The sequence below is a fragment of the Trichomycterus rosablanca genome, chromosome 2 (assembly GCF_030014385.1).
Source record: "Trichomycterus rosablanca isolate fTriRos1 chromosome 2, fTriRos1.hap1, whole genome shotgun sequence".
Classification (NCBI taxonomy): Eukaryota; Metazoa; Chordata; class Actinopteri; order Siluriformes; family Trichomycteridae; genus Trichomycterus; species Trichomycterus rosablanca.
The window spans coordinates 36,511,062-36,534,865 of record NC_085989.1 but is presented as its reverse complement, the minus strand read 5'-3'; the positions used below and the strand labels follow the sequence as shown (position 1 = coordinate 36,534,865).

At 40.3% G+C, this 23,804-nt stretch overlaps 1 protein-coding gene across 4 annotated transcripts in view; it reads left to right on the top strand.

The window, feature by feature from the left end:
- LOC134333150 (serine/threonine-protein phosphatase 6 regulatory ankyrin repeat subunit A) overlaps positions 1-23,804 on the top strand; it is a 56,100-nt gene that overhangs the window by 7,766 nt on the left and 24,530 nt on the right. For 2 of the 4 annotated variants that reach the window (XM_063015006.1, XM_063015028.1), the window contains exons 1-5: positions 626-769; positions 8,089-8,172; positions 21,436-21,514; positions 23,314-23,384; positions 23,487-23,687. In XM_063015006.1, the coding sequence (XP_062871076.1) occupies positions 626-769; positions 8,089-8,172; positions 21,436-21,514; positions 23,314-23,384; positions 23,487-23,687 (579 nt within the window). Of the gene's footprint in view, positions 1-625; positions 770-8,088; positions 8,173-21,435; positions 21,515-23,313; positions 23,385-23,486; positions 23,688-23,804 lie in introns of those variants that run through there. The other 2 variants (XM_063015014.1, XM_063015020.1) reach the window with 1 other exon arrangement.

Genomic DNA, 23,804 nt, shown 5'->3' with positions numbered 1-23,804 from the left:
CGTATCATTTCGTCTAATCACCCCCCTCTCTTTTGATGATCCGTTTCACCCTTTCAGATATGATTTCCTTGAATCCTCTGTCTGTCTGTTACGCTTGAGGATTAGAATGCAGTGGGGGCTGGCTCTGTTGACTGTGACAGAAAAAGCGCTGGTTTCAGCAGGCTGCCATGCTGCATGAATGGGGGAGAGAGAGAACGAACTAGAGAGAGAGAGAGAGAGAGGAAGAGAGAGAGAGAGACTAGTGGCAGACGGTGAGCAGTGGCTCACAGCATTGTTCACATTAAACAGGCAGCAGTGAGCTGCAGCACTACGGATAGCCAGACTTTTGGGAGTGTGCGTATGTGAGGAAGCCTGGAGGGCAGGTTGCCATGCCCTCTGTGCGTACTGCTGGATCATTGCTGCTCTAAGATAACAGAATTCCTTGCTCTGCTCAGCGCTAGCATGTGTGTCGAGAAGGGATGAAGACCTAACACTAGCCGCTTTAGATCTCTGAAGGATCATTTCCTCTAGCCGGACGGAAGATCTGGAGGCTTTACATGCTGGAGTAAAACCTGATTGGAGGCATTTTTTGGCCGTGCGGGAGTGGATGCAAGCAGCAAGGGGGGTCGTGTTCTCCGAGACACCCATGAAGTCAGAGCGAACGAGCCGCGTGTGCATCGTAGTGCTGGAGGAGGTGGTGGACGACGAGCCCTCCCCTCTGCATTCCAAAATCACACAGGACCACGTTACCCAGCATCCAACCCCCCAGTCTGACGCTCAGGAAGAAAAGGTGAGGACAAACAGCCGTCATTTTTAGTCGACACAGCACGTCAGTGCTTCTTTCTCTTCTTAACAGCTTCCTCTTTTGATCTGGCAGCACACCTGCTGTTAATCCTCAGCAGTGTGCATGAGGAGGTGAAATGGCTCCTTCTGTTTGTTTATAACATTACTGCAAGGCTGGGTTCTATTTGCATAAATGTAAAGACTGATGTAAACACTTCCCATACATTTTACTCAGAAGAATGAATTGTTTTTCAAGGAAAATGCGTTTCTACTAAACCTGATGCCTATGGTGGCCCGGTGTCTGTGTATCTATTGTAGAGGTGTGTGTTGGGGGGGTTTGACTTTTATGTTTATGATGTTTTATTTCAAAATCATTACATTCTAATTTAAAATGTCTATAAAGCTCATCATCTTGATCAAGGCCCCTAACCCTGTCTGCTCCAGGGGCACCGTACAATGGCTAACCCTGCGCTCCTACCCCAGGGTCAGGAGATAAGCTCAGGGTTTTCACTTTATGTTTATAATAATATTACATTGCATAGTAACTACATTATAATTATTTGTAATGTCTATAATGCAAATATCATTATTTAGAATACATAGTTGTTCATATACAGTCACTGTTGGGCCCCTGAGTAAAGCCCTTTACCCTGTCTGCTCAAGGGGTGCCGTACGATGGCAGACCCTGCTCTCCTACCCCAGGGCCAGGAGATAAGCTCAGGGTTTTGACTTTTATGTTTATAATTATATTGCATTTCATAATAATTACATTCTAATTTATAATGTCTATAAAGTAAACATCATTTTAAATATAGCCTTGAGCAAGGCCCTTAACCCTGTCTGCTCTAGTAGCAGCATACAATGATAGACCCTGCGCTCCTACCCCAGGGTCAGGAGATGAGCTCAGGGTTTTGACTCTTGTGTTTATACTTTATAATTATATTACATTTTATAATAATTACATTATAATTTATAGTGTCTATAATGCAAATATCATTATTTAAAATACAAAATTGCTCATATGCAGCCACTGTTGGGCTCTTGAGCAAAGCCCTTTACCCTGTCTGCTCCAGAAGCGCCCTGAGTTCTGACCCCAGCTTCCAAACAAGCTGGGATATGTGGAAAAAAAATCATTTCATTGTATTGTACATATGTATATTTATGTATGACAAATAATGGCACTCTTCATTCTTTTATAATCATATTGAAAAGCTACGTTTCTCCTTCTAAAGCAAAAATCTAAAGATACCTTAGCGTAATGCTTTCAGAAAATGCTGAGCTGGTTTCTACCATCACAAGCTGAAACGTCTGAACAAAGGAATCACTTTAATAACAAATGCATTTATGACCTTACAGTCACCTTCACATCTTCTTATGGATTCAGGCACTGTATTAACCTGAAAGCTCTTATGAAGCCATTAATCAGCGTTATGCTGGTGACGTAATTCGGTTTTGTTTGCAGATAGATGATGTGGCCAAACTAGGGATTAACAATCAAAAGCTAGCCCAACAAGCAAGCTTATTCTCCTATTTGCTTGACCAGTCTCATGCTGTCTACTTGAAAACATTATTAATAAGGCAAAGGTAGTAGCGTATTATAACCCACAGTAAATGTATATTAACGTTCATTTTGTCTAATTTTGTCTAATTACCTTATGAACAATTTTATGTAAATGGTCTACTGAATTTCAAAGAACTGTACGTATGTTTTTATAGAAACCAGGCAGCAATTGTTGGGAATGTTAGTTGCTGTTGTTGTGCATTTTTTCCTGGGCATCAAACTTGTGATTTGTCCACCCATTGCTTCTCTACATTAATAATATTGAAGCCATGTTTGTCGATAATCTTTTAGATCTTTCAGTGGCATTGAGTCAATGTAAAGTTTCACTGATAATTCGAACCAGTATGTAAGGTTGCATTTATTGTATTCCCGAGTGAGGGATCAGAGCACAGGGTGGCTGTGATCAACTGCAGTGGAAGAAAGACGGTTTAACAAGGACAGCCAGACTAACAAAAATGCATTCATTTCATTGCTTAACTGCTGTAAAAATACTTTGAGTAAACATGATCTCATTGTTTGGACGCTCAGCTGGCGTGGCTGTAAAATGCGCTAGCTATCAGCAGTGCTATCGGCCAGTTGGGTGTCTACACAGACATGATTGGGTCTGTCTGGAAAGGGAGGTTGGATGTCTAAGCATACTCACAATTGCACCTTACAGTGGCTTGGTTGTTCAGACATCCTGTTTAAAACCTTTGCTAAATCAGGTATGCGGGACCAGAATGACCCTAAATACAAAAGCAGCTGAAGGGAAAGGAAAAAACATTCACTAATCTTTTCTGCCCCTGGAGCAAACAGGGTTATGGGTCTTGCTCAAGGACCCAACAGTGGCTGCATAAAAGAGCCAGGATTTGAGCCCACAATCTTCTGATTACTAGCCCAAAGCTCTACCCACTAGGCTACCACTGTGTATATGCATATACAGTTGTACAGTACAACGGAAATCTTTTTTTTTGCATATCCCAGCTTGTTTGGAATGCTGGGGTCAGAGCGGAGAGTCAGTCATTGTACGGCACTGGTGCTGAGAGAGTTAAGAGCCTTGCTTAAGGGCCCAACGGTGACTGTGTAGCAGAGCCAAGATTCAAACCCACAATCTTCTGATTGCTAGCCCAAAGCTCTTCCCACTAGACTACCACTGTAGCAATTTGTCTTATTGTCAGCTGCAACTGAGAGTAGCGGCAAGCTGTAAAAATTGAGTGTTAAAGTGGTAAATGTGCACTTTGTGCAATTCTTAAGGTAGCACATCAAGGCAGATAGGACCGCCCAACTTTGCTGTGCAATCTAAATAACAATTGCCCAGCAAAGCGCAAAAGCAGTTTTGCAGAGTATCATGTGAATGCTGCTTTAGTCTTGTTTCAGAAAAGGTGATACGTAATGGAACTTGTTGTTCAAACAACCTCACTAGGGAGAAAAATCCTCTCTTTATGACGGTCTCTTTGATGATCCTACAGTTTTTTCTTAAACCTAAAACAGCCGTGAGGGGAAAACATTCCCCCGTATGTGTGAGCAGTAGGGAAGGTGAGATGAGGAGTCATGTTGTGGCCAGCTGCTGTTCTCATTCTGCCGTAAAGTCCGGTGAGGAATGTTCTGAGCTTTAGTGTTTGAGGTGTGATGAACTGTTTTATAGCAGTCAGCTTGTCCAGTATGAGTAGAAGCTTCTCATTGGGTGTTGCGTGGCAGTACTTATTTTTATGACCATTTCCATGCACTTTATTTTTACTGATTGTATAAAGTGTAAATCCCTTATTGCCTTCATGATTGCCTAATCTTTTTTACACGCCGCCGGTGAAGGTGTGTGTGAGCTGCTCATCCATCATACATTTATTCCTGCTTCAGATCCTGACTGTTCCAGGTCCTCACACATACATTATATGGCAAAAAGTATTGGGACACCTGACTATAATCTTGTTGTACATCCCATTTAAAAAAACAAATGGTATGCCGCTCAGGTGGCACAGCGGTAAAGTACCAGAGTTGGGTTTCTAGATACATCGTATCGAAACTCAGCTCTGCCTTTCCGACTGGGTTGGGCGGCAGTATGAACAACATTTGGCTGTTGTTCACAGGCTTAGAGGCAGAGTCGGAGCATAAGTCCTCATAATTGGTACAACTGCGGCCCCTGCTGGTTGACTGACGGCGCCTGCACAGGGCTGAGAAATAACATTGAGTGGGGTGTGACCCTCCGTGCGCAGTGTCTCTCGGTGTATGAACTCGGCTCGTGCAGGTGAAAAATGCAAGTCTGTACTGACTGCGTGCCGGAGGGGGCGCAAGTCAGTTGAGTGGCGTCCTCAGTCAGCGGCAAGGGGTTGAATCAGTATAGAGGATGCATTCAGGGTAATTGGACATGACTAGAATAGGGATAAAAATTGGGGGGAAAGTGGGAAAAAATAGATAATTAAAAAAAAAAAAAAATGGTATGAAAGTAAAGTACCCTCCATGTGATCTTTTCAGCTGCAACACCATCCACTCCTCTGAGAAGGCTTCTCACAAGACTTTGAAGTATGTCTGTGGCAATTTGTGCCCATTCAGTCAAAAGAGCATTTGTACGGCTGGACACTGACAGTTCCTTCCAAAGCTGTTCAGTGGGACTGAGCTCAGGGCTCTTTTCAGGCCACTGGAGTTTTATTGAACCAGGCTTTTGTTCATGTCATTATAGGTTGTGCTTTGTGTACAGGGGCACAGTCATGCTGGAACAGCAAAGAGCCTTCCCTAAACTGTTGCTACAAAGTTGGAGGCATAATATTTTCTTTATATAATAGATTTATTACACCTTGTAGTGACTGTTGTGGCTAAAACACAGATATTCAAAATTAGAAAGGTATCACATTTATCCATAAACATTTACATCTACGGCATTAAGCAGATGCTTTAATTCAAAGCGACTTACAATGACTACAATTTGAGCAGGCGGCACGCTGGCTCAGTGGGTAGCACTGTCTCCTCACAGCAAGAAGGTCCTGGGTTCAATCCCCAGGTGGGGAGGTCCAGGTCTTTTCTGTGTGGAGTTTGCATGTTCTCCCCGTGTTCGTGTGGGTTTCCTCCGGGTGCTCCGGTTTCTTCCCACAGTCCAAAGACATGCAAGTGAGATGAATTGGAGACACTAAATTGTCCATGACTGTGTTTGATATAACCTTGTGTGAACTGATAAACCTTGTGTAATGAGTAACTACTGCTCCTGTTATGAATGTAACCGAAGTGTAAAACATGATGTTAAAATCCTAATAAACAAACAAACAAACAAACAATTTGAGCAACTGAGGGTTAAGGGCCTTGCTCAGGGGCCCAGCAGTGGCAACCTGGCAATGTTGGGGCTTGAACCGGCAACCTTATGATTACAGTACTTTAACTGCTGAGCTACCACTACCCATGAAGTGTATTTTACCCGATTATTTGAGATGACACCTTGAGACACCTCTTCATAGAGGTTATTCCATCCTGTGTCTACTCTTTACCCTCTTTTATACATACATTTTTACTAGTATTGACGTGCAGTTTACTGGGTTAGGATTGTGTGTTAAACCTTGTAAATACTATTGGAAACATTTCTTATTTATGCTGCTACGTAGATGCATAATGGCATCTCTGATTGTCACACAGAGCAGGGTTTCATGGGTAAGTGTGGGTACAAAACTATACACACAACCAGCACAGTCAAACTGAACAGTCTGATGAGCAGATTAAAGTAGAGCCATTAGCGGGCAGACATAATAATGTTATTAATTAAAGCATGCAACTCTATTGATATTCTTATAATTACAGCACACTGTTCCTTAATACCGTACTATACTAAACTCACTATTTAAGCACATCATTAAGTGTCAAGTGTAGTCGAAGCCACAGTATGATGTCATTATGGTAATTTTCTATAGAAGTGCATACTTGTTGTATGCAGTATGTTAATTATATAGATTTTTTTTTTAGCCATAGCTGTGTTTATGGTTTTGAAAGTATTTTGTTTTTACTAAAGTTTTAGCATTTTTAGCATTAAAATGGCTGCTGTTTTTAGCTGCTCTATTTTTTATTATGTGTTTAGCACTTTTTACAATAGACACAGTCTTAAAGCATCCAGTATCAGCATAGTATCTCTCTTGCTAGACTTCAAATTTCATTATTGGCATCAGCTCCTAAAGACCTACAGATCTAGTCATAAAGATTGTCTTCACACAAATCTGTGCAACAGCTCTTCTTTTTAATTAAACATACAATCATTCTAAGTGGGCACTAAAACATGCTCTATCCCACTATCTATTAAGGTGCTATAAGATGATCAGGCGTCTAAGCAGACATGATAGATTATGTCTGAGGATGGGGATGGTCCAACAGACTCGCCATTGTAGGGTGCACTTGTCAGTGGGCTCTTAGTGACAGCCCCAAGCCTGGATAAAATAAGTAGGGTTGCATCAGGAAGGACATAACGCATAAAAAAAACTGTGCCACATCAGTCATACGGACCAGAATGATCCACGGTGGTGATGCTTAAATTTGGGAGCTGCAGCATAACATATAATCTCTTCTAAAGTAAATCTAGAACAGGACCCGACTGTAACATATCCCCTCACAGGAGAACAATGGCCACAAACATACAATAATACTGAGTAATACACCGAGGCATAACATTATGACCACTGACAGGTGAAGTGAATAACACTGATTATCACTTCACCACGGCACCTGTTAGTAGGTGGGATATATTAGGCAGCAAGTGAAAATTTTATCCTCAAAGTTGAAGTGTTAGCCGCTCAGGTGGCGCAGCGGTAAAGTACGCTAGTGCACCAGAGTTGGGTTTCTAGATACATCGTATCGAAACTCGGCTCTACCTTTCCGACTGGGTTGGGCGGCAGTATGAACAACATTTGGCTGTTGTTCATGGGCTTAGCGGGTAGAGTCTTAACTGGTACAACTGCGGCCCCTGCTGGTTGGCTGACGGCGCCTGCACAGGGCTGAGGAATAACATTGAGGGGGGTGTGACCCTCCGTGCGCAGTGTCTCTCGGTGTATGAACTCGGCTCGTGCAGGTGTAAAATGCAAGTCTGTACCGATTGCGTGCCAGAGGGGGCGCAATTCGGTTGAGTGGCGTCCTCAGTCAGCGGCAAAGGGTTGAACCAGTATAGAGTACATAATCAGGGTAATTGGATATGACTAGAATGGGGATAAAAATTGTTGAAGTGAAAAAAAAAGTTGAAGTGTTAGAAGCAGGAAAAATGTGCTTCTAAGTTTGACAAGGGCCAAATTGTGATGGCTAGACGACTGAGTCAGAGCATCTACAAAACTGCAGCTCTTGTTGGGTGTCCCAGTCTGCAGTGGCCAGTATCTATCAAAAGTGGTCCAAGGAAGGAACAGTGGTAAACCGGCGACAGGGTCATGGGCTGCCAAGGCTCATTAATGCATGTTGAGAGCGTAAGCTGGCCCGTGTGGTCTGGACCACGAAGCAATGGAAGAAGGTGGCCTGGTCTGATGAATCACGTTTTCTTTTACATCATGTGGATGGCCGGGTGTGTGTGCGTCACTTACCTAGGGGACGCACGGCACCAGGATGCACTATGGGAAGAAGGCAAGCCGGCAGAGGCAGTGTGATGCTTTGGACTGGTTCTGCTGGGAAACCTTGGGTCCTGCCATCCTTGTGGATGTTACTTTGACATGTACCATTGTAATACATTGAGTAATATGTTGTAAGGTAACTAGCATGTTCAGTGTATGTGTATTATTACTAAATAACACAACATATTGCATTAAAGTATTAACATTACATTTTACTTGCTGCCTTCACAGCCGTCATTGTTAAAAGCAATCTTTAATGTGGATCCGGAGGAAGTCCGCTCTCTCATATTCCAGAAAGAAGATGTCAACGTTCAGGTATTGTCTTGTTTATTTTATTTTATTTTTGTCTTGGTAGACACAACATGATGTCACAGCCCACTGAACACACAGCAAATGCTTTTATTTAAGAAATTTAAAAAATGAATATTGGGAAGTAAGAGTGCTTAACCTTAGTGTATAAGAGCTGTATCACTCTATACTACACTGTTTGCTTCAATTTAACAAGCTCAAGTTCATTCTAATTTCCAAAAACGTTTAAGGTTAAATCAGACATCTTGGAGCAGATTTAACAGTAAAGCCTGATGATTAATAGTGCAGGGTAATACGGTAAAATATTAAACTGTAGGTTATATTATCTTTTCAATGCACACATCACTTTAATCTATTTATAGATAATCGTTTTTGCACTGCCGTTGGAATTACACTGGTTTTAACAAAGACTCATAATCTGCATTACCACCTTAAATGCCTAAGTTTTAATATTGGGACTTCTATTTTTAAAATGTTCAAATGGTCATTTTACTTCTATATTTTCATATTTGTGTCAGGGTATATATATTTGTGCTTTAGTGTGTTTATTCTTATTCTATTTTTATATTCTTCTTTTATTCTAGGTTTATTGTTTAATTAATGTTAAATGTTGCACCATGGGTCATAGAGTAACGCAATTTCAATCCTCTGTATGTCCTGTACATATTGCAGTTTTGACAATAAAGCAACTTTGACTTATATGTACAAAAAATCCTATTTATCCAGCGCATTTAGCTGTTATAATAATTTCTGTGAGGTGATTAAAATCATTAACAATAAACATAAAAAATGTGTTTGGTGTTAATTTATTATCCTAATGAAGCTACTGCTGGGACCAGCATGTGTTTAAGCTTTTATAATCTGGGGAGACTCTGTTTGGGAGACTGTGTGTGGCTTTAAGAACTGTGCATTGTATAGTAAGAGTTGTAGTTCGTCTGCCGCGCTGCCATGGTGACTTGGAGTTTTAGCAGAGCGCTTGCAGGAATGTGTGTGTAAGATGAATAGAGGAAGAAAGGAAGTGGACCATCAGTTTTTGCCCAGTTTAGAACATTTTGTAGAAACAAAAGCGGCTCCTTCTTAACAGCGTTGTGTGTCTGGTCATTGTCATTGCTCACATTTGCTCTGGTTAATATGGCTTCTTGAGTTTCCTGACAATGGGGGGCAGGAATTATGAAATATAATGTAACACAGTGTCATTTATTGAATCCTGCCAGCCTAAGTTAATGATCTCAAACATGTAGTTAGTTTTATGCCTAAAGGTTCTGAATTTCAGCACAGATTATTCCAAACGGAGCTAATCAAGAAGTTTCTGGTAAATTCTAGACAAGCCTTTATGTTTCTCTTGGTTATCAATGATTTTCACCTTGCTACACACCCCCTTGCTAACATTTAATTTTAGTTTCTTTTGTCCCAACCAAGCAGAAGCTACACCAGACTATATGTAGCCATCAGTCTGTCTCAGTATTTAAAATATTGATTAGTTTTATTATGTGGCGCTCCTGTTGATTTGGTAGGGAATCCTATTAACCCCTATGAACAGTCCAGGAGTAAATGCTGAAGAAGAGATCAGCTTTGAGGAAATGAGCTTTCAAACACATCCCACAGTTTTATATCTTATAGGAATTTATGAGCAGATAGAGACAGTAATTTGTTTTATGTATTGGAGAAGGACAACAGCGTTGAAGTATATGTATAAAGAGTAGACTAGACTGACTGATAATCAATCATGTGACAACAATGTAAAAAACGTACACCAAACATTTTAATTATATGAGAGAGCGGCATGGTGGCTCAGTGGGTAGCACTGTTGCCTCACAGCAAGAAAGTCCTGGGTTTGATTTCCAGGTGGAGCGGTCCGGGTCCTTTCTAACTGGAGTTTGCATGTTCTCCCTGTGTCTGCGTGGGTTTCCTCCGGGAGCTCCAGTTTCCTGCAACAATCCAAAGACATGCAAGTGAGGTGAATTGGAGATACAAAATTAACTACCCGTCCTGTCATTAATGTAATCAACATGTGTAAAACATGACGTTAAAATAAGTTCTGTAGAAGAGAGCTTTAAGGAAATGAGCTTTTATATCTATAAAGCGACCTGCCTTTATGAGCAGATAGATATATGATAATGAGCAGATATACCGGTATATATACAGTGGTGTTCAAAAAAATAGCAGTCCAACACCATTAACTTGATAAATCACTGTTTTTAGTAGAAATGCTATTTGTACATAGCAAAAAATTTACTTGAAAGTGTAGTAAAGTATTGAAAACAAAACAAACCCAACAATTAGGACATGCATGCCGTTCATTCTGAGTAATCGAAGCATTGATTGAAAGGGGGTTGTTCAAAATAATAGCAGTGAGGAGTTCAATTGGTGAAGTCATTCATTCTGCAGAAGAATGGGTGTAAATTTTGGCCCTTATTTAAGGTAGGAGGGTGGCAAATGTTGCACAGGTTGGTCATAGTGCATTTCCTTCTGAAATACTGGGTAAAATGGGTTGTTCCAGACATTGTTCTGATGAACAGCGTACTTTGATTAAAAAGTTGATTTTAGAGGGAAAAAACATACAGAGAAGTGCAGCAAACTATAGGCTGCTCAGCTAAAATGATCTCAAATGCCTTAAAGTGACAACCAAAACCTGAAAGATGCAGAAGGAAGCGTGGAACTACTGTTTGAATGGATCAAAGAATAGCCAGAATGGCAAAGGTTCAGCCAGTGATCACCTCCAGAAAGATCAAGGAACATCTGAAGTTACCAGTGAGTACAGAAGATGATTAAGTGAAGCCAATTTACCAGCAAGAACTCCTTGCAAAGTCCCGTTGTTAAGAAAAAGACGTGTCCTGAATGGGTTAAAATTTGCCAAGGAACACATTGACTGGTCCAAAGAGAAATGGCTCAACATTTGTGGACTGGTGAAAGCAAAATTGTTCTTTTTGGGTCTAGTGGCCGTAGACAGTATGTCAGAGGACCCTCGAGCACTGAATTCAAGCCAAAGTTCACTGTGAAGACAGTAAAGCATGGTGGTACAAAACTATGATATGGGGTTGTTTATCATACCATGGTGTTACGTCTATTTATCACATACGAGGGATCATGGATCAGTTTAAATATATCAGAATACTTGAGGAGATCATGTTGCCCTATGTCGAAGAAGAAATGCCCTTAAAATGGGTGTTTTAACATGACAATGACCCAAAACATCTTGGTTACAGACAAACAAGATTGAGATAATATAGTGGCCAGCCCAATCCCCTGACTTCAATCCCATAGAGAACTTGTGGGCTGACGTCTGAAACGCGTTTTTTTGAGGCAAAACCCAAAATTGCAGAAGAACTGTGGAATGTAGTCTAATTATCCTGGACTGGAATACCTGTTCAGAGGTGCCAGAAGTTGGTCGACTCCATGCAACACAGATCCTGGAAACAATTGTTATGCCACTAAATATTAGTTCAGTAATTTAGAGTAAAGTGAAACCTCAAACATTTTCAGTTTATAGATACATTTTTTGAGTTTTTAAAGAAAAATGCTGGCACTGCTATTTTTTTGAACAGCCTAAAATTTATTTTTCTTAACTTTCTGTAAAGGATTAACACAAACTGGCTAAATGTTGTTAATGTTTTGATTTAGAATTAAAAGTGTAGTATTTTCAGTGCATTTGCATTTATGGAAATAAAAGTTATTATAATGATTTTGTGCTTTATTCACTTTTTTAAAATCACTGCTATTTTTTTGAACACTACTGTGTATATATATATATATATATATATATATATATATATATATATATATATATATATATATATATATATATATATATATATTAGGGCTGTCGAAGTTAACGCGATAATAACGCATTAACGCAATCTCAATTTAACGCGATTATAAAAATTAGTGCCGTTAACGCAAATTCTAGTTCATGTTGAGACTTGACTGGTAGAACAAACGTTTTTATGTCGGACTTGCCACCGTTTTTTATTTGCGGTTTGTTAACATAATGTTACCGAGCGTCGTAGTGTCGTAGTAATGCACTTGCATAATAAAGAAGCTGCCAGTCCTCCATTCACGTAACGCTAGGACGGACACTTAAAAATCCAACTTTTGGAGTGAACTGGTTTCATTTTTGATCAATATTATTTACCATTGGCTCAGGTACATGTCAAAACAAATGCTTTGTATTTCATTGGTTTAACAGCCTCATTTCACTGCTTACAGCGCTACCACTGGCCAATCGGAGAAGGTCCGCCCTCTAAATGCTAGTCTGTGATTGGGTGGTTGAATTTCGCCCGCCCTCTCTGTTTTGTAAACACCGCGCTACCTGAGTCAATCACTCAGCTCTCATGATCAGGAACGCGGTGAAAATGCCAAAAAGTAAACTTTAGAGGCAGCGATGAACGGACCTAAATATGAAAAGACACAACATTTAGTGAGTAAAACAGTCATTTGTTATATAATTCTTGCTTAAATTGGTCAAAAACTCTGTTATATGGGTTCTGGATTCATTCTGTGTGTTGCAGTAGCATGTCCCCCTGTTCCTAATATGATGTCCGGCTTTTTGGGGTGTAATGTCCTCCTTTTTGTTACTATGAATCTGGCCACCCTAGTCTAAACACACTCAGTTCGTGTAGAAACGTCCATTAAACCACTGGATAGTATTACTGCCTAGTATGTGAGTGAATAAAACAGTTTTCTCTTGTCCCAGCAGTTTTTAACATCAGTACATTTAGCATAAAATGTGTTCACCATTTTAATTGTAACATTTCACTTAAAAATCCTTGTTTTCTATAACATTTACACAGATTTTTTTTAATGCGATTAATCGCGATTAACTATATGAAATTCTGAGATTAATCGCGATTAAAATTTTTAATCGTTTGACAGCCCTAATATATATATATATATACAGTGTATCACAAAAGTGAGTACACCCCTCACATTTCTGCAAATATTTCATTATATCTTTTCATGGGACAACACTATAGACATGAAACTTGGATATAACTTAGAGTAGTCAGTGTACAGCTTGTATAGCAGTGTAGATTTACTGTCTTCTGAAAATAACTCAACACACAGCCATTAATGTCTAAATGGCTGGCAACATAAGTGAGTACACCCCACAGTGAACATGTCCAAATTGTGCCCAAATGTGTCGTTGTCCCTCCCTGGTGTCATGTGTCAAGGTCCCAGGTGTAAATGGGGAGCAGGGCTGTTAAATTTGGTGTTTTGGGTACAATTTTCTCATACTGGCCACTGGATATTCAACATGGCACCTCATGGCAAAGAACTCTCTGAGGATGTGAGAAATAGAATTGTTGCTCTCCACAAAGATGGCCTGGGCTATAAGAAGATTGCTAACACCCTGAAACTGAGCTACAGCATGGTGGCCAAGGTCATACAGCGGTTTTCCAGGACAGGTTCCACTCGGAACAGGCTTCGCCAGGGTCGACCAAAGAAGTTGAGTCCACGTGTTCGGCGTCATATCCAGAGGTTGGCTTTAAAAAATAGACACATGAGTGCTGCCAGCATTGCTGCAGAGGTTGAAGACATGGGAGGTCAGCCTTTCAGTGCTCAGACCATACGCCGCACACTGCATCAACTCGGTCTGCATGGTCGTCATCCCAGAAGGAAGCTGACGCACAAGAAAGCCAGCAAACAGTTTGCTGAAAACAAGCAGCCCAAGAACATGGATTACTGGAATGCCCTGTGGTCTGACGAGACCAAGATAAACTTGTTTGGCTCAGATGGTGTCCAGCATGTGTGGCGGCGCCCTGGTGAGAAGTACCAAGACAACTGTATCTTGCCTACAGTCAAGCATGGTGGTGGTAGCATCATGGTCTTGGGCTGCATGAGTGTTGCTGGCACTGGGGAGCTGCAGTTCATTGAGGGAAACATGAATTCCAACATGTACTGTGACATTCTGAAACAGAGCATGATCCCCTCCCTTCGAAAACTGGGCCTCATGGCAGTTTTCCAACAGGATAACGACCCCAAACACAACCTCCAAGATGACAACTGCCTTGCTGAGGAAGCTGAAGGTAAAGGTGATGGACTAAACCCAATTGAGCACCTGTGGCGCATCCTCAAGTGGAAGGTGGAGGAGTTCAAGGTGTCTAACATCCACCAGCTCCGTGATGTCATCATGGAGGAGTGGAAGAGGATTCCAGTAGCAACCTGTGCAGCTCTGGTGAATTCCATGCCCAGGAGGGTTAAGGCAGTGCTGGATAATAATGGTGGTCACACAAAATATTGACACTTTGGGCACAATTTGGACATGTTCACTGTGGGGTGTACTCACTTATGTTGCCAGCCATGTAGACATTATTGGCTGTGTGTTGAGTTATTTTCAGAAGACAGTAAATCTACACTGCTATACAAGTTGTACACTGACTACTCTAAGTTATATCCAAGTTTTATTTCTATAGTGTTGTCCCATGAAAAGATATAATAAAATATTTGCAGAAATGTGAGGGGTGTACTCACTTTTGTGATACACTGTATATATATATATATATATATATATATATATATATATATATATATATATATATATATATATATATATATATATGACAAATTACTGTCTCTATCTATCCATCCATCCATCCATCCATCCATCCATCCATCCATCCATCCATTTATCCATCTATCTATCTAGCCATCCATCCAACTGCCTTCCCAGATGTGACCAGTGTGTTCCAGGTGTACATACTCCATGTACATATTTTTACCAAAGGTGCAGTAGTCTGTGGAGGGATTGTTTAGGGGCTCTCACATATTCATACATATGTTCACCTACCTGCAAAGGAGTCCGAGTGTACATCTGTTTATATGTCTTCACTGGACACGTGCCCTGTGGGCAATATGTGAGTGTTGAAAAACCAGACAGATGTAAGACAGTGTGTCTACGAATCTGAGCTGTAGTGCTGATACCCGGATCATGAAGTACTACTTCACTAATGGCCCCGGCTTCGTCCTATTGATTACCCATAAGAGCTGACTCGTATGGAACGGCCTGTGTGCTAACTCTGCAGCGCTACTCTTTGAAAAATAAATTTGAGTGACCCTCAGTCTCTTCTACACTCCATTTATCTCTCCGTCTGGCCCAGTTTTACTCGCCTCAGTGATGCCTCGTTATATTCTGGATAATGAGTCGCTGGCTGGCTAGCTTGCTTGAGGTCTGAGTCGTGACACACGCAGCACAGCATGGCGCTCTCTCTCTTTATAGACGCTGGGTTTAATAGAGGCTCAGTGTTTATCTCTAGGCAACTTTTGGTTCACTATGCAGGCATGGCAGTTTTCAGTGACAGACCAATCACTGATAGCATGCTTTAATACACACTTCACTTCTTGATTTGGGTTTGTGTGTAGGTTACAAAAGAGCTAGAATAAGTAATGAGGAGGGAGGTGTATGGCATGTTCTTCATACCAGACTAATTCAAAACCAGTTGTGTGAAATGCCATTTAGTTCAGGTTGTGCAATTAGACTCATTTTACAAGAAAAATAACAATGGGTGTGTTCGAAAACCTAGTGGCCTAAATAGAGAGGATTCATCGACTTATAAGGCAGGTTATTCGAACGCACTACTTAGACAGCGATTCCATCAGTTTTTGCTTACTTAGCTAACACAGTTAGCCTCATGCCATTCAAACCAATGGGATGGGGTGGCACAACGCTCTAGCATGTCAACTAACATCTTCCTCTGTGTACCGAAAACGGTTACATTTGCTGACAATCTGCAAATAAATGACACTTGTGCAAGTTTATACAAATTAAAAATCAATAACAATTTATTTACGTTTGAGAATGTTCGTTTCTCCACATCATCTGCCATGTTTTTTTTATTTTTCTGTGAGAAAAGTTGTGCTGCACTGAATGCTGGGATTACCTTTACCGCTAAGGCAGCATCGGGTGCTCACTCATTCTTGAGTCAAAATACCGTTGAAATTTTAAGATACCTTACTAGGGAGGATATTAAGGCATGTAGGAATTCGAACAGCCTACTTCTCGGGAGCGTGCGTAGAATGACGTAAAATGCTGTCTATGTAGAGAGCTCACTAGGTTTTCGAACACACCCATAGTGTTAGTGCGTACTTTACAAAACGAAAAAACATGTGTGACACATTACACCTACAGGAGCTTTTGTGACATCCAATTTCAACTCAATAGGCATTAATATGAAGCTAGACAAGCTGGACAAGAGAGCATGGCGCACAGTATCAAAGGTGTTTGTTTAATGGGGTTGAGGTCAGGGCTCTGTGCATGCCAGGCAAGTGTTTCTCCAACCATGCCTTAATGGATCTTTCTATGAGCACTGGGACACAGTCATTCATGCTGGAACAGAAAAGGCCTTCCCCAAACTGTTTCCCTGGTTTAGTTCAGGACTAGCTTTAATCATGCTTCTGCATGCTGTCTCAGGATAATTTTGACGTTTGAATTTATTTGAGCTCATCATACCATATACATAAAAAACAATGTTTATTATTGCTCCTCTTGTATATATCTATACCTATGACCAATACATCGATCAGGCATAACATTATGACCACTTTACTAACATTGTGTTGGTCCCCCTTTTGCTGCCTCATACGCAACAACCTGTGATGCACTGTGTATTCTGACACCTTTCTATCAGAACCAGCATTAACTTCTTCAGCAGTTTCAGGTACAGTAGCTCGTCTGTTGGATTGGACCACATGGACCAGCCTTCGCTCCCTACGTGCATCAATGAGCCTTGGCAGCCCATGACCCTGTCGCCGGTGCAGACCGGGAACACCCCACAAGAGCTGCAGTTTTGGAGATGCTCTGACCCAGTTGTCTAGCCATCACAATTTGGCCCTTGTCAAACTCGCTCAAATCCTTACGCTTGCACATTTTTCCTGCATCAACTTTGAGGATAAAATGTTCACTTGCTGCCTAATATATCCCACCCACTAACAGGTGCAGTGATGAAGAGATAATCAGTGTTATTCACTTTACCTGTCAGTGCTTATAATGTCATGCCTGGTCATTGTATATTGTATATATTTATACCTATAATAATATCCTGGGTGGTTCAGAGAGTAGCACTGTCGCTTTTACAGCAAGAAGGTCCTGGGTTTGATCCCCAGGTGGGATCATGCATGTTCTCCCGGTGGGTTTCCAAAGACGTGCAAGTGAGGTAAATTGGAGATACAAAATTGTCCATGACTGTGTTTGACATAAAACTTGTGAACTGATGAATCTTGTGTAACGAATAACTACTGTTTCTGTCATGAATGTAACCTAAGTGTGTAAAACATGACATTAAAATCCTAATAAATTATTAAAATAATGATATCGTTATCTTTAATTCTATATTCATACTTACAGTATATATCTGTATATATTGTTTCTAAGAATAGATACACTACTGCTCTTATTATTATTATGCCTGATGCACAATTTGCACATACTTTTTTTGCACGTTGTATATTCACTACTCACATAATTTGTATTAGTTCTTCTTTTGCTTGTTTTACTTCTACTGGAGGTCTATAATTTCCCTTGGGATATATAAAGTATCTATTATCAATCTATCTATACACTGTGTGCTCCTACACAATGATCCAGCAGCATCTTCACTGGTTGGCCCAAACCACTCATTTATCAAGCGTATTGCATCGTAGAAGATGCACACTGCATGGCAGCTCATGTTTATGACTATAGATCATGGTGGATCAAATGGATAACACAGCATCTTCTAACTGAATCTTCAGTCGATAATGAAACCACAGAGAGTAACTCATCACGCCAGAAGTATTAATGCTGGGAGGAATCACTGCTAAGAAGAAACAGAGAAAACATGAGCTAAACATTTAATTGTTTTCAAAATCCACTGTATTAACATATCAGCTTGAACCAGTTTAACCCGTGTGTATAAACGGTTGTTACTGAAGTTGTAACATCTGACATTCATAACAAACGCATTAGAGGCAGGTAAACGATTAAGCTAAGAAAGAGCTGAGGCTAAATTATTCAAGGTTCAAGATTTAATATTTACTTTATTGTCATTTCACTGTCCATCAAAGTGTACAGAAAAAATGAAATTACGTGCATTGGTTCATGCTAAAAACACTACAGGTTTAAAATAGAAAATATACGTATATAAAATAGTAATAAAATAAAAAAATACATATATATAAAAATACATAGGAATAAAAGAGGTACATCAAAAGTTAAATATAATAATACTGACATTATGCAGATTGCACATAGTAGTTAAGTATTGCACATGCAGAAAAATTCACAGTGATTATACATAATGATCATTATTGCACATTGCGTTATTGCACATTTTGTTATTATTATTAATTAATATTATTATTAATTATGCCTTTTCAGAAATGCTTTAGAGAGTATAACTAAACACCATGCTACTAAATTATTATTATTGCCATAAGCGACTGCTCGGGTGTTGCAGTGTTATCATACTATCCCACTACAGTTCAAATCCAGTGTTCGAATTTTAGTGGTGCTCTCTGCTGTCAAGCGTCTACATGATTACCTATGTCTCGGGGGTGGATGGTCGAACAGCCCAGACATTGAATTGCTTTTGTCAGTGCACTCGTAATACTGGTCCCAAACCTGTATAAAAACAGGGAGGGTTACATCAGGAAGGGTGTCCGATGTAAAAAAAAAAAACTGTACCATATCAGGTAATGATCAAGAGTGATCTGTTATGCTGACCCCTAAAACGCAGGAGCACCCAAAAGAGTGTCAAAAGAGGCGTGTACATTGACGTGCTCTCCTCGGATGCAATCTGGCATCTCTCAGCAGCGGAAGACAAAATTGAGTGCGCTAAATCGGGAGGAAAATGCATAGAAAAAACCCCCAAAAAAACCTTTGACATTTTTACCAGGACCCTTCTAAAACAAATTGTTGTTAGATATTTTTAGACATAACACAAGCCTGCTAGTTAATTACATGAGTGTTTTATGTCAGTGGTGTAATTGAATATCTGACACAAGTATCATTTAAAATTTGGCGCATTCACAGTTTAAATGCAATTTTTCAAATGAAAGCAGTGTAACCGGTGTTCTATTGCAATGTACATGTACATCATTTTGTGGTTTAAGCATCATAAAAGACAGCACTTCTGTATTTTAAAAAATATGTAGAAATCTCACATGGACAGTTAGAAGTATTAGTAACAGACATGCTTTCTTTTCTCTACACAACAGTAACAAGCTATAACAAGCTTCTAGTCTTTTAAAGTGAACTATAAAGTTGCCGCACACACAGAGGTTACACGTTTTCTGTTTGCAGATTTAAAGCTGTCATCACCCATCTACAATTTACTGCAACCCGTTCCTGTTTCAAAATGTTTTTTCCCCATCGTTAAATGTTTGCCCTGTAATCCAAACTGCATTGAAAGATTGCTTCAGGACTTTTGGAATTCAGCAGGGAGCTGTTACAAGCTGTACAGAGGTCACAGAACAACTAAAGGCATTTTTCCACTGCAGTCTGAAAACTGCAGGGCTTTAGGTAATAGTGGCTTTTTTTTTTAACCAACTTAAAAGATGACCGGCAATAGTAAAAGCAGCATAATTATTTAAGTATGGAAAACAGTGATTGTTCAGTTTATGAAAGAAGCCCTTAAATGAACATCTGTCAAAACAACTGTTCAAATCCATATGAACCCACCTTGTGCAAGGGGAAAAAGAAGCGGTTGGTTACTGCACTCGAGTCGGAGGGGCCGTGTGAAAATGTGATGGGTCAGAAGCAGCAGAGGTAGTGAAATGCAATAGGGTAATTATATACTAGATTGGAAGGAACACTGAGAAAAAAAACACCTGACTGGTGGCAAGGATAAAAGATAACATGTAAGTGAAGGTAACATCTGGCAAACTGTGCTCTTATAAGGAAATTACAGAGGTGAAGAAAACACATTATGACACATTATTTCCTTATAACAGCAGAGTTTATTGACTGTTATCTCTTACATATCATTTATTCAAACATTGCAATGATTTTATAACAGCTGTTTGCAAAAAGCAACAAGTATTTAGTGCCAGTAATCAGGAAGTTATATCCATCAAAAAGGGTTGTTTTATATGGCAAGTTTTCAGGAATATGATCACATAAGGAATTTTTGGCATGGTTTTTGCATTGCTTTATTACATTAAAATCATAACTACAATGCTTACCTACTGTATATTATTCACACTGAGTAACAAAAGGCTACTAATCATTATATGGTTTTGCTGCCTTTCGCTTAATGGAACAGGGTTAGGAGGTATTGAGATGCCGTGCCAAATTACTCTATAGCACCACTCCCTATGTATCACTGCAATTGCAGGGACAGTGGTAGCATAGTGGTAGAGTGGTAGCGCGTTGGGCCATTAATCAGAAAGTTGTAGGCTTTGCCATGCAGCCACTGTTAGGCCCTTGAGCAAGGCCCTTAACTCTCTCTGCTCCAGGGGCACCGTACAATGGCTGATCCTGTGCTCTGACCCCAGCTTCCAAACAAACTGGGATATGTGGAAGAAACATTTTATTGTACTGTACACGTTTATATGTATTATGACAGGTTATATAGCCAAGTTGTATACTATTCATTTTATTAATAAGCTGTTCCTAAACTGCCCTGCATGTAGTTTTGATCTAAAGTCACAGAGGTGAGGAAAGTATTATAACATTGATGTTACAACCAGTAATAATACTTTAATTGAAATTTCTAAAGAATCTGAAATTGGCTGGTAAGGTGGCACAGCTGATACAGTGTGTGCTCTACAGCAGTATGGGTTATTGCATGTCCTTGCTGTGTCATTCAGTTTTTTTAGGTATTCTGGTTATGTCTTACCTTTCAAAAACATGCAGCCATTTAATGAATTTCTGCCCTTTCCATGGTGTATTCTTGCCTCTCATCAGGAGTTACCAGGTGGCCTTACCTACTGAGGCTCAAAACAAAATTTTAAATTATAATTTACATAGTTACCATACAAATGGGGAAAAATGAAAGCGTGTGAATGTTTCTGTAATATGGTCTGTGGTCTCCAGGACCCTGAAGCTGTAAGGTACTAACAACATCTCTTGTGTAACTGTGATAACACATTCCATGACGAGCTTTTTTCATGTCTTGTAATGCTTTATGTGTAAGAATTACATAATGCAATCAGCATTGTCAAACTGAAAAATTAAGTCATTATTCAGTGATGGAAAAGCAGTTGCCCTAAATTAGATAAAAGCATTTGCTGTGGAAGGTTTAAAATAATTGTTTGCTTAGTTTCTGATTGTGTACCTGAATTTTTTTCTCTTAGGACAATGAGAAAAGGACTCCTCTACATGCTGCAGCATACTTGGGAGATGCAGAAATAATTGAGCTTCTCATTTTATCAGGTATAATGACTTTCTTCTATTCTGAGAATGTGCTCAAATCTCATATACAGACCATTTACTTCATATACACTGATAAGCCAAAACATTAGGGTCCACATTGCACTGAGGTTGAAGTGTGGTGCTGGCCACACCAGAATTTTCCAGGACTTGAAGGTATGCTTGTGATCATTGTCCTTTTAGAAGGTCCAATGATGCCCAAACTTCAGCTTTTTCACAGAAGGCATAGCATTCTCTCCTAGGATTTTCTAATACTTGATTAAATCCATCTTGCAGTGATGTTCTGGAAAGCCGCCCCAGAGCATCACCGAGCCACCACCATGCTTCACTGTAGGCAGGGAGTTGATTTTAGCATATGCTTTAATCTTCCTCCTCCAGACATACAGCTGATCCATGGGCCCAGAAAGTTTCAGTTTTGTTTAATCGCTCCACAGAACAGAATCCCAAAACTTGTGCCCAAAATGGTCAGCGTTTAGTATCACCACAGTGCCTTGCTGCAGGCATTCTGAAAGCATATTTGCCTGCCTCACGCTCCCTCTGGCATGTGTGCAGTACACCGACCCCCCGTTTGGTGAATTTGCACGAGGCCAGTATTTGCGCAGGGAGATCCACTTTCTGTACAGGTGCCTCGGTATACTAACCAAGGTCCTTACATAGCGTCGAAGACCCCGGTCTTTTACCCTCCCAGCAGACTTTTAAATGGCTAATTTTGTCTGCTTCAGGCATTGCCAATTAAGTCCACTAGAGGGTGCCCAGCCGACCGGTAGCAGAGCTGAGGTTTGAAATCGGGAGTTCAGAATCTTAGCACTGGTTTGCTAGCGGATTATTTTTTACATTTTTTTCGGCATTTAGCAGATGCTTTTATCCAAAGCGACTTTCATTACAGTTACAGTACACAGTCTGAGCAATTGAGGGTTAGGGGCCTTGCTCAAGGGCCCAACAGCAGCAACCTGGCAGTGGTGGGGCTTGAACCAGCGACCTTCTGATTACTAGTCCAGTACCTTAACCACTAGGCTCCCGCTGCGCCACCTGGGCGCCGACCTGCCATTATTGTAACATTCAATCAAACATCACAGTTAACAAGCCCATAGCCAGTTTAGGTTTTTAATATGCTTTATCACAAGCACATCTGATGCAACTAATGAAGCCCTTGAATGTTTGCTCTTGTGAGACATTTTATTCATTCATTCATTCATTCATTTATTTTTTGTTTTATCAGCGTTTTGTCCTGGGCAGGGTCGAGGTGGGTCTGATTTATCGGGAAACCCCTTGAACAGGTTGCCAGTCCATCTGATTTTGTTCAGGGGGTTAAATAATTCTGAGACTGCAGTATCATTAAAAGTGACATTTTGAGTTGAATTTAGAGAAACACTCGTTTTATTAGTTGTGTTGAGCTATTTAAATTGGTCTTTTTTGATTGGTTTAATGCAAACAGTTGAAAGTTTGCTAACAAACCTGATTTGCAATGGGGGTTGAATCATTTTGATAGTAACTGTATGTACATTGGAATAAGCCCAGGAAGACTGAGCTTGCTTGCAGGCGGAAGGTCAAGATCCTGTTGATTCTTTTATAAGCTATTGATAAAGACCAGCAGGTGCTGCTGTACTATTTTCATCTATACACGTGCTCCCAGAGGATCATGGGAGGCCCTTTTGTAAATGGGCATTAAGAGGCTTGTGCTGTCATGATGCAATTATTTTTCTGAGTTTCGAGTTGCAATAATCAAACAATATACTGTAACTGTAAGGTTGGACAACAATGTGACAGTAATCTGTCTCTTTTTCTCCCTAATTCCTTAACAGGAGCGAGAGTAAATGCCAAAGATAATAAGTGGCTTACCCCTCTTCACCGTGCTGTTGCTTCCTGCAGTGAGGTATCATGTTACATTATACAAATACCCACACACAGATGCAAATAACCTTTACACATTGTTGTTTACACACTTTGTGCTCTCTCTCTGTATGTGCATGCGTAGGAGGCGGTTCAGGTGCTGTTGAAACACTCAGCTGACGTGAATGCACGGGATAAGAACTGGCAGACACCGCTGCACGTGGCTGCGTCGAACAAAGCAGTGCGCTGTGCTGAGGCTCTCGTCCCTTTACTCAGCAATGTGAATGTGTCAGACCGTGCAGGACGTACTGCGCTGCACCATGCTGCCTTCAGCGGCCACCTTGAGGTCACTGTCCACAGAATAATAATGTTTATAATATATTACATTTTATAGTAAAAACTGACTGCCAATTATAATGAACTATAATTAACACTCTTATGATTCTCACATCATTGCACTTTG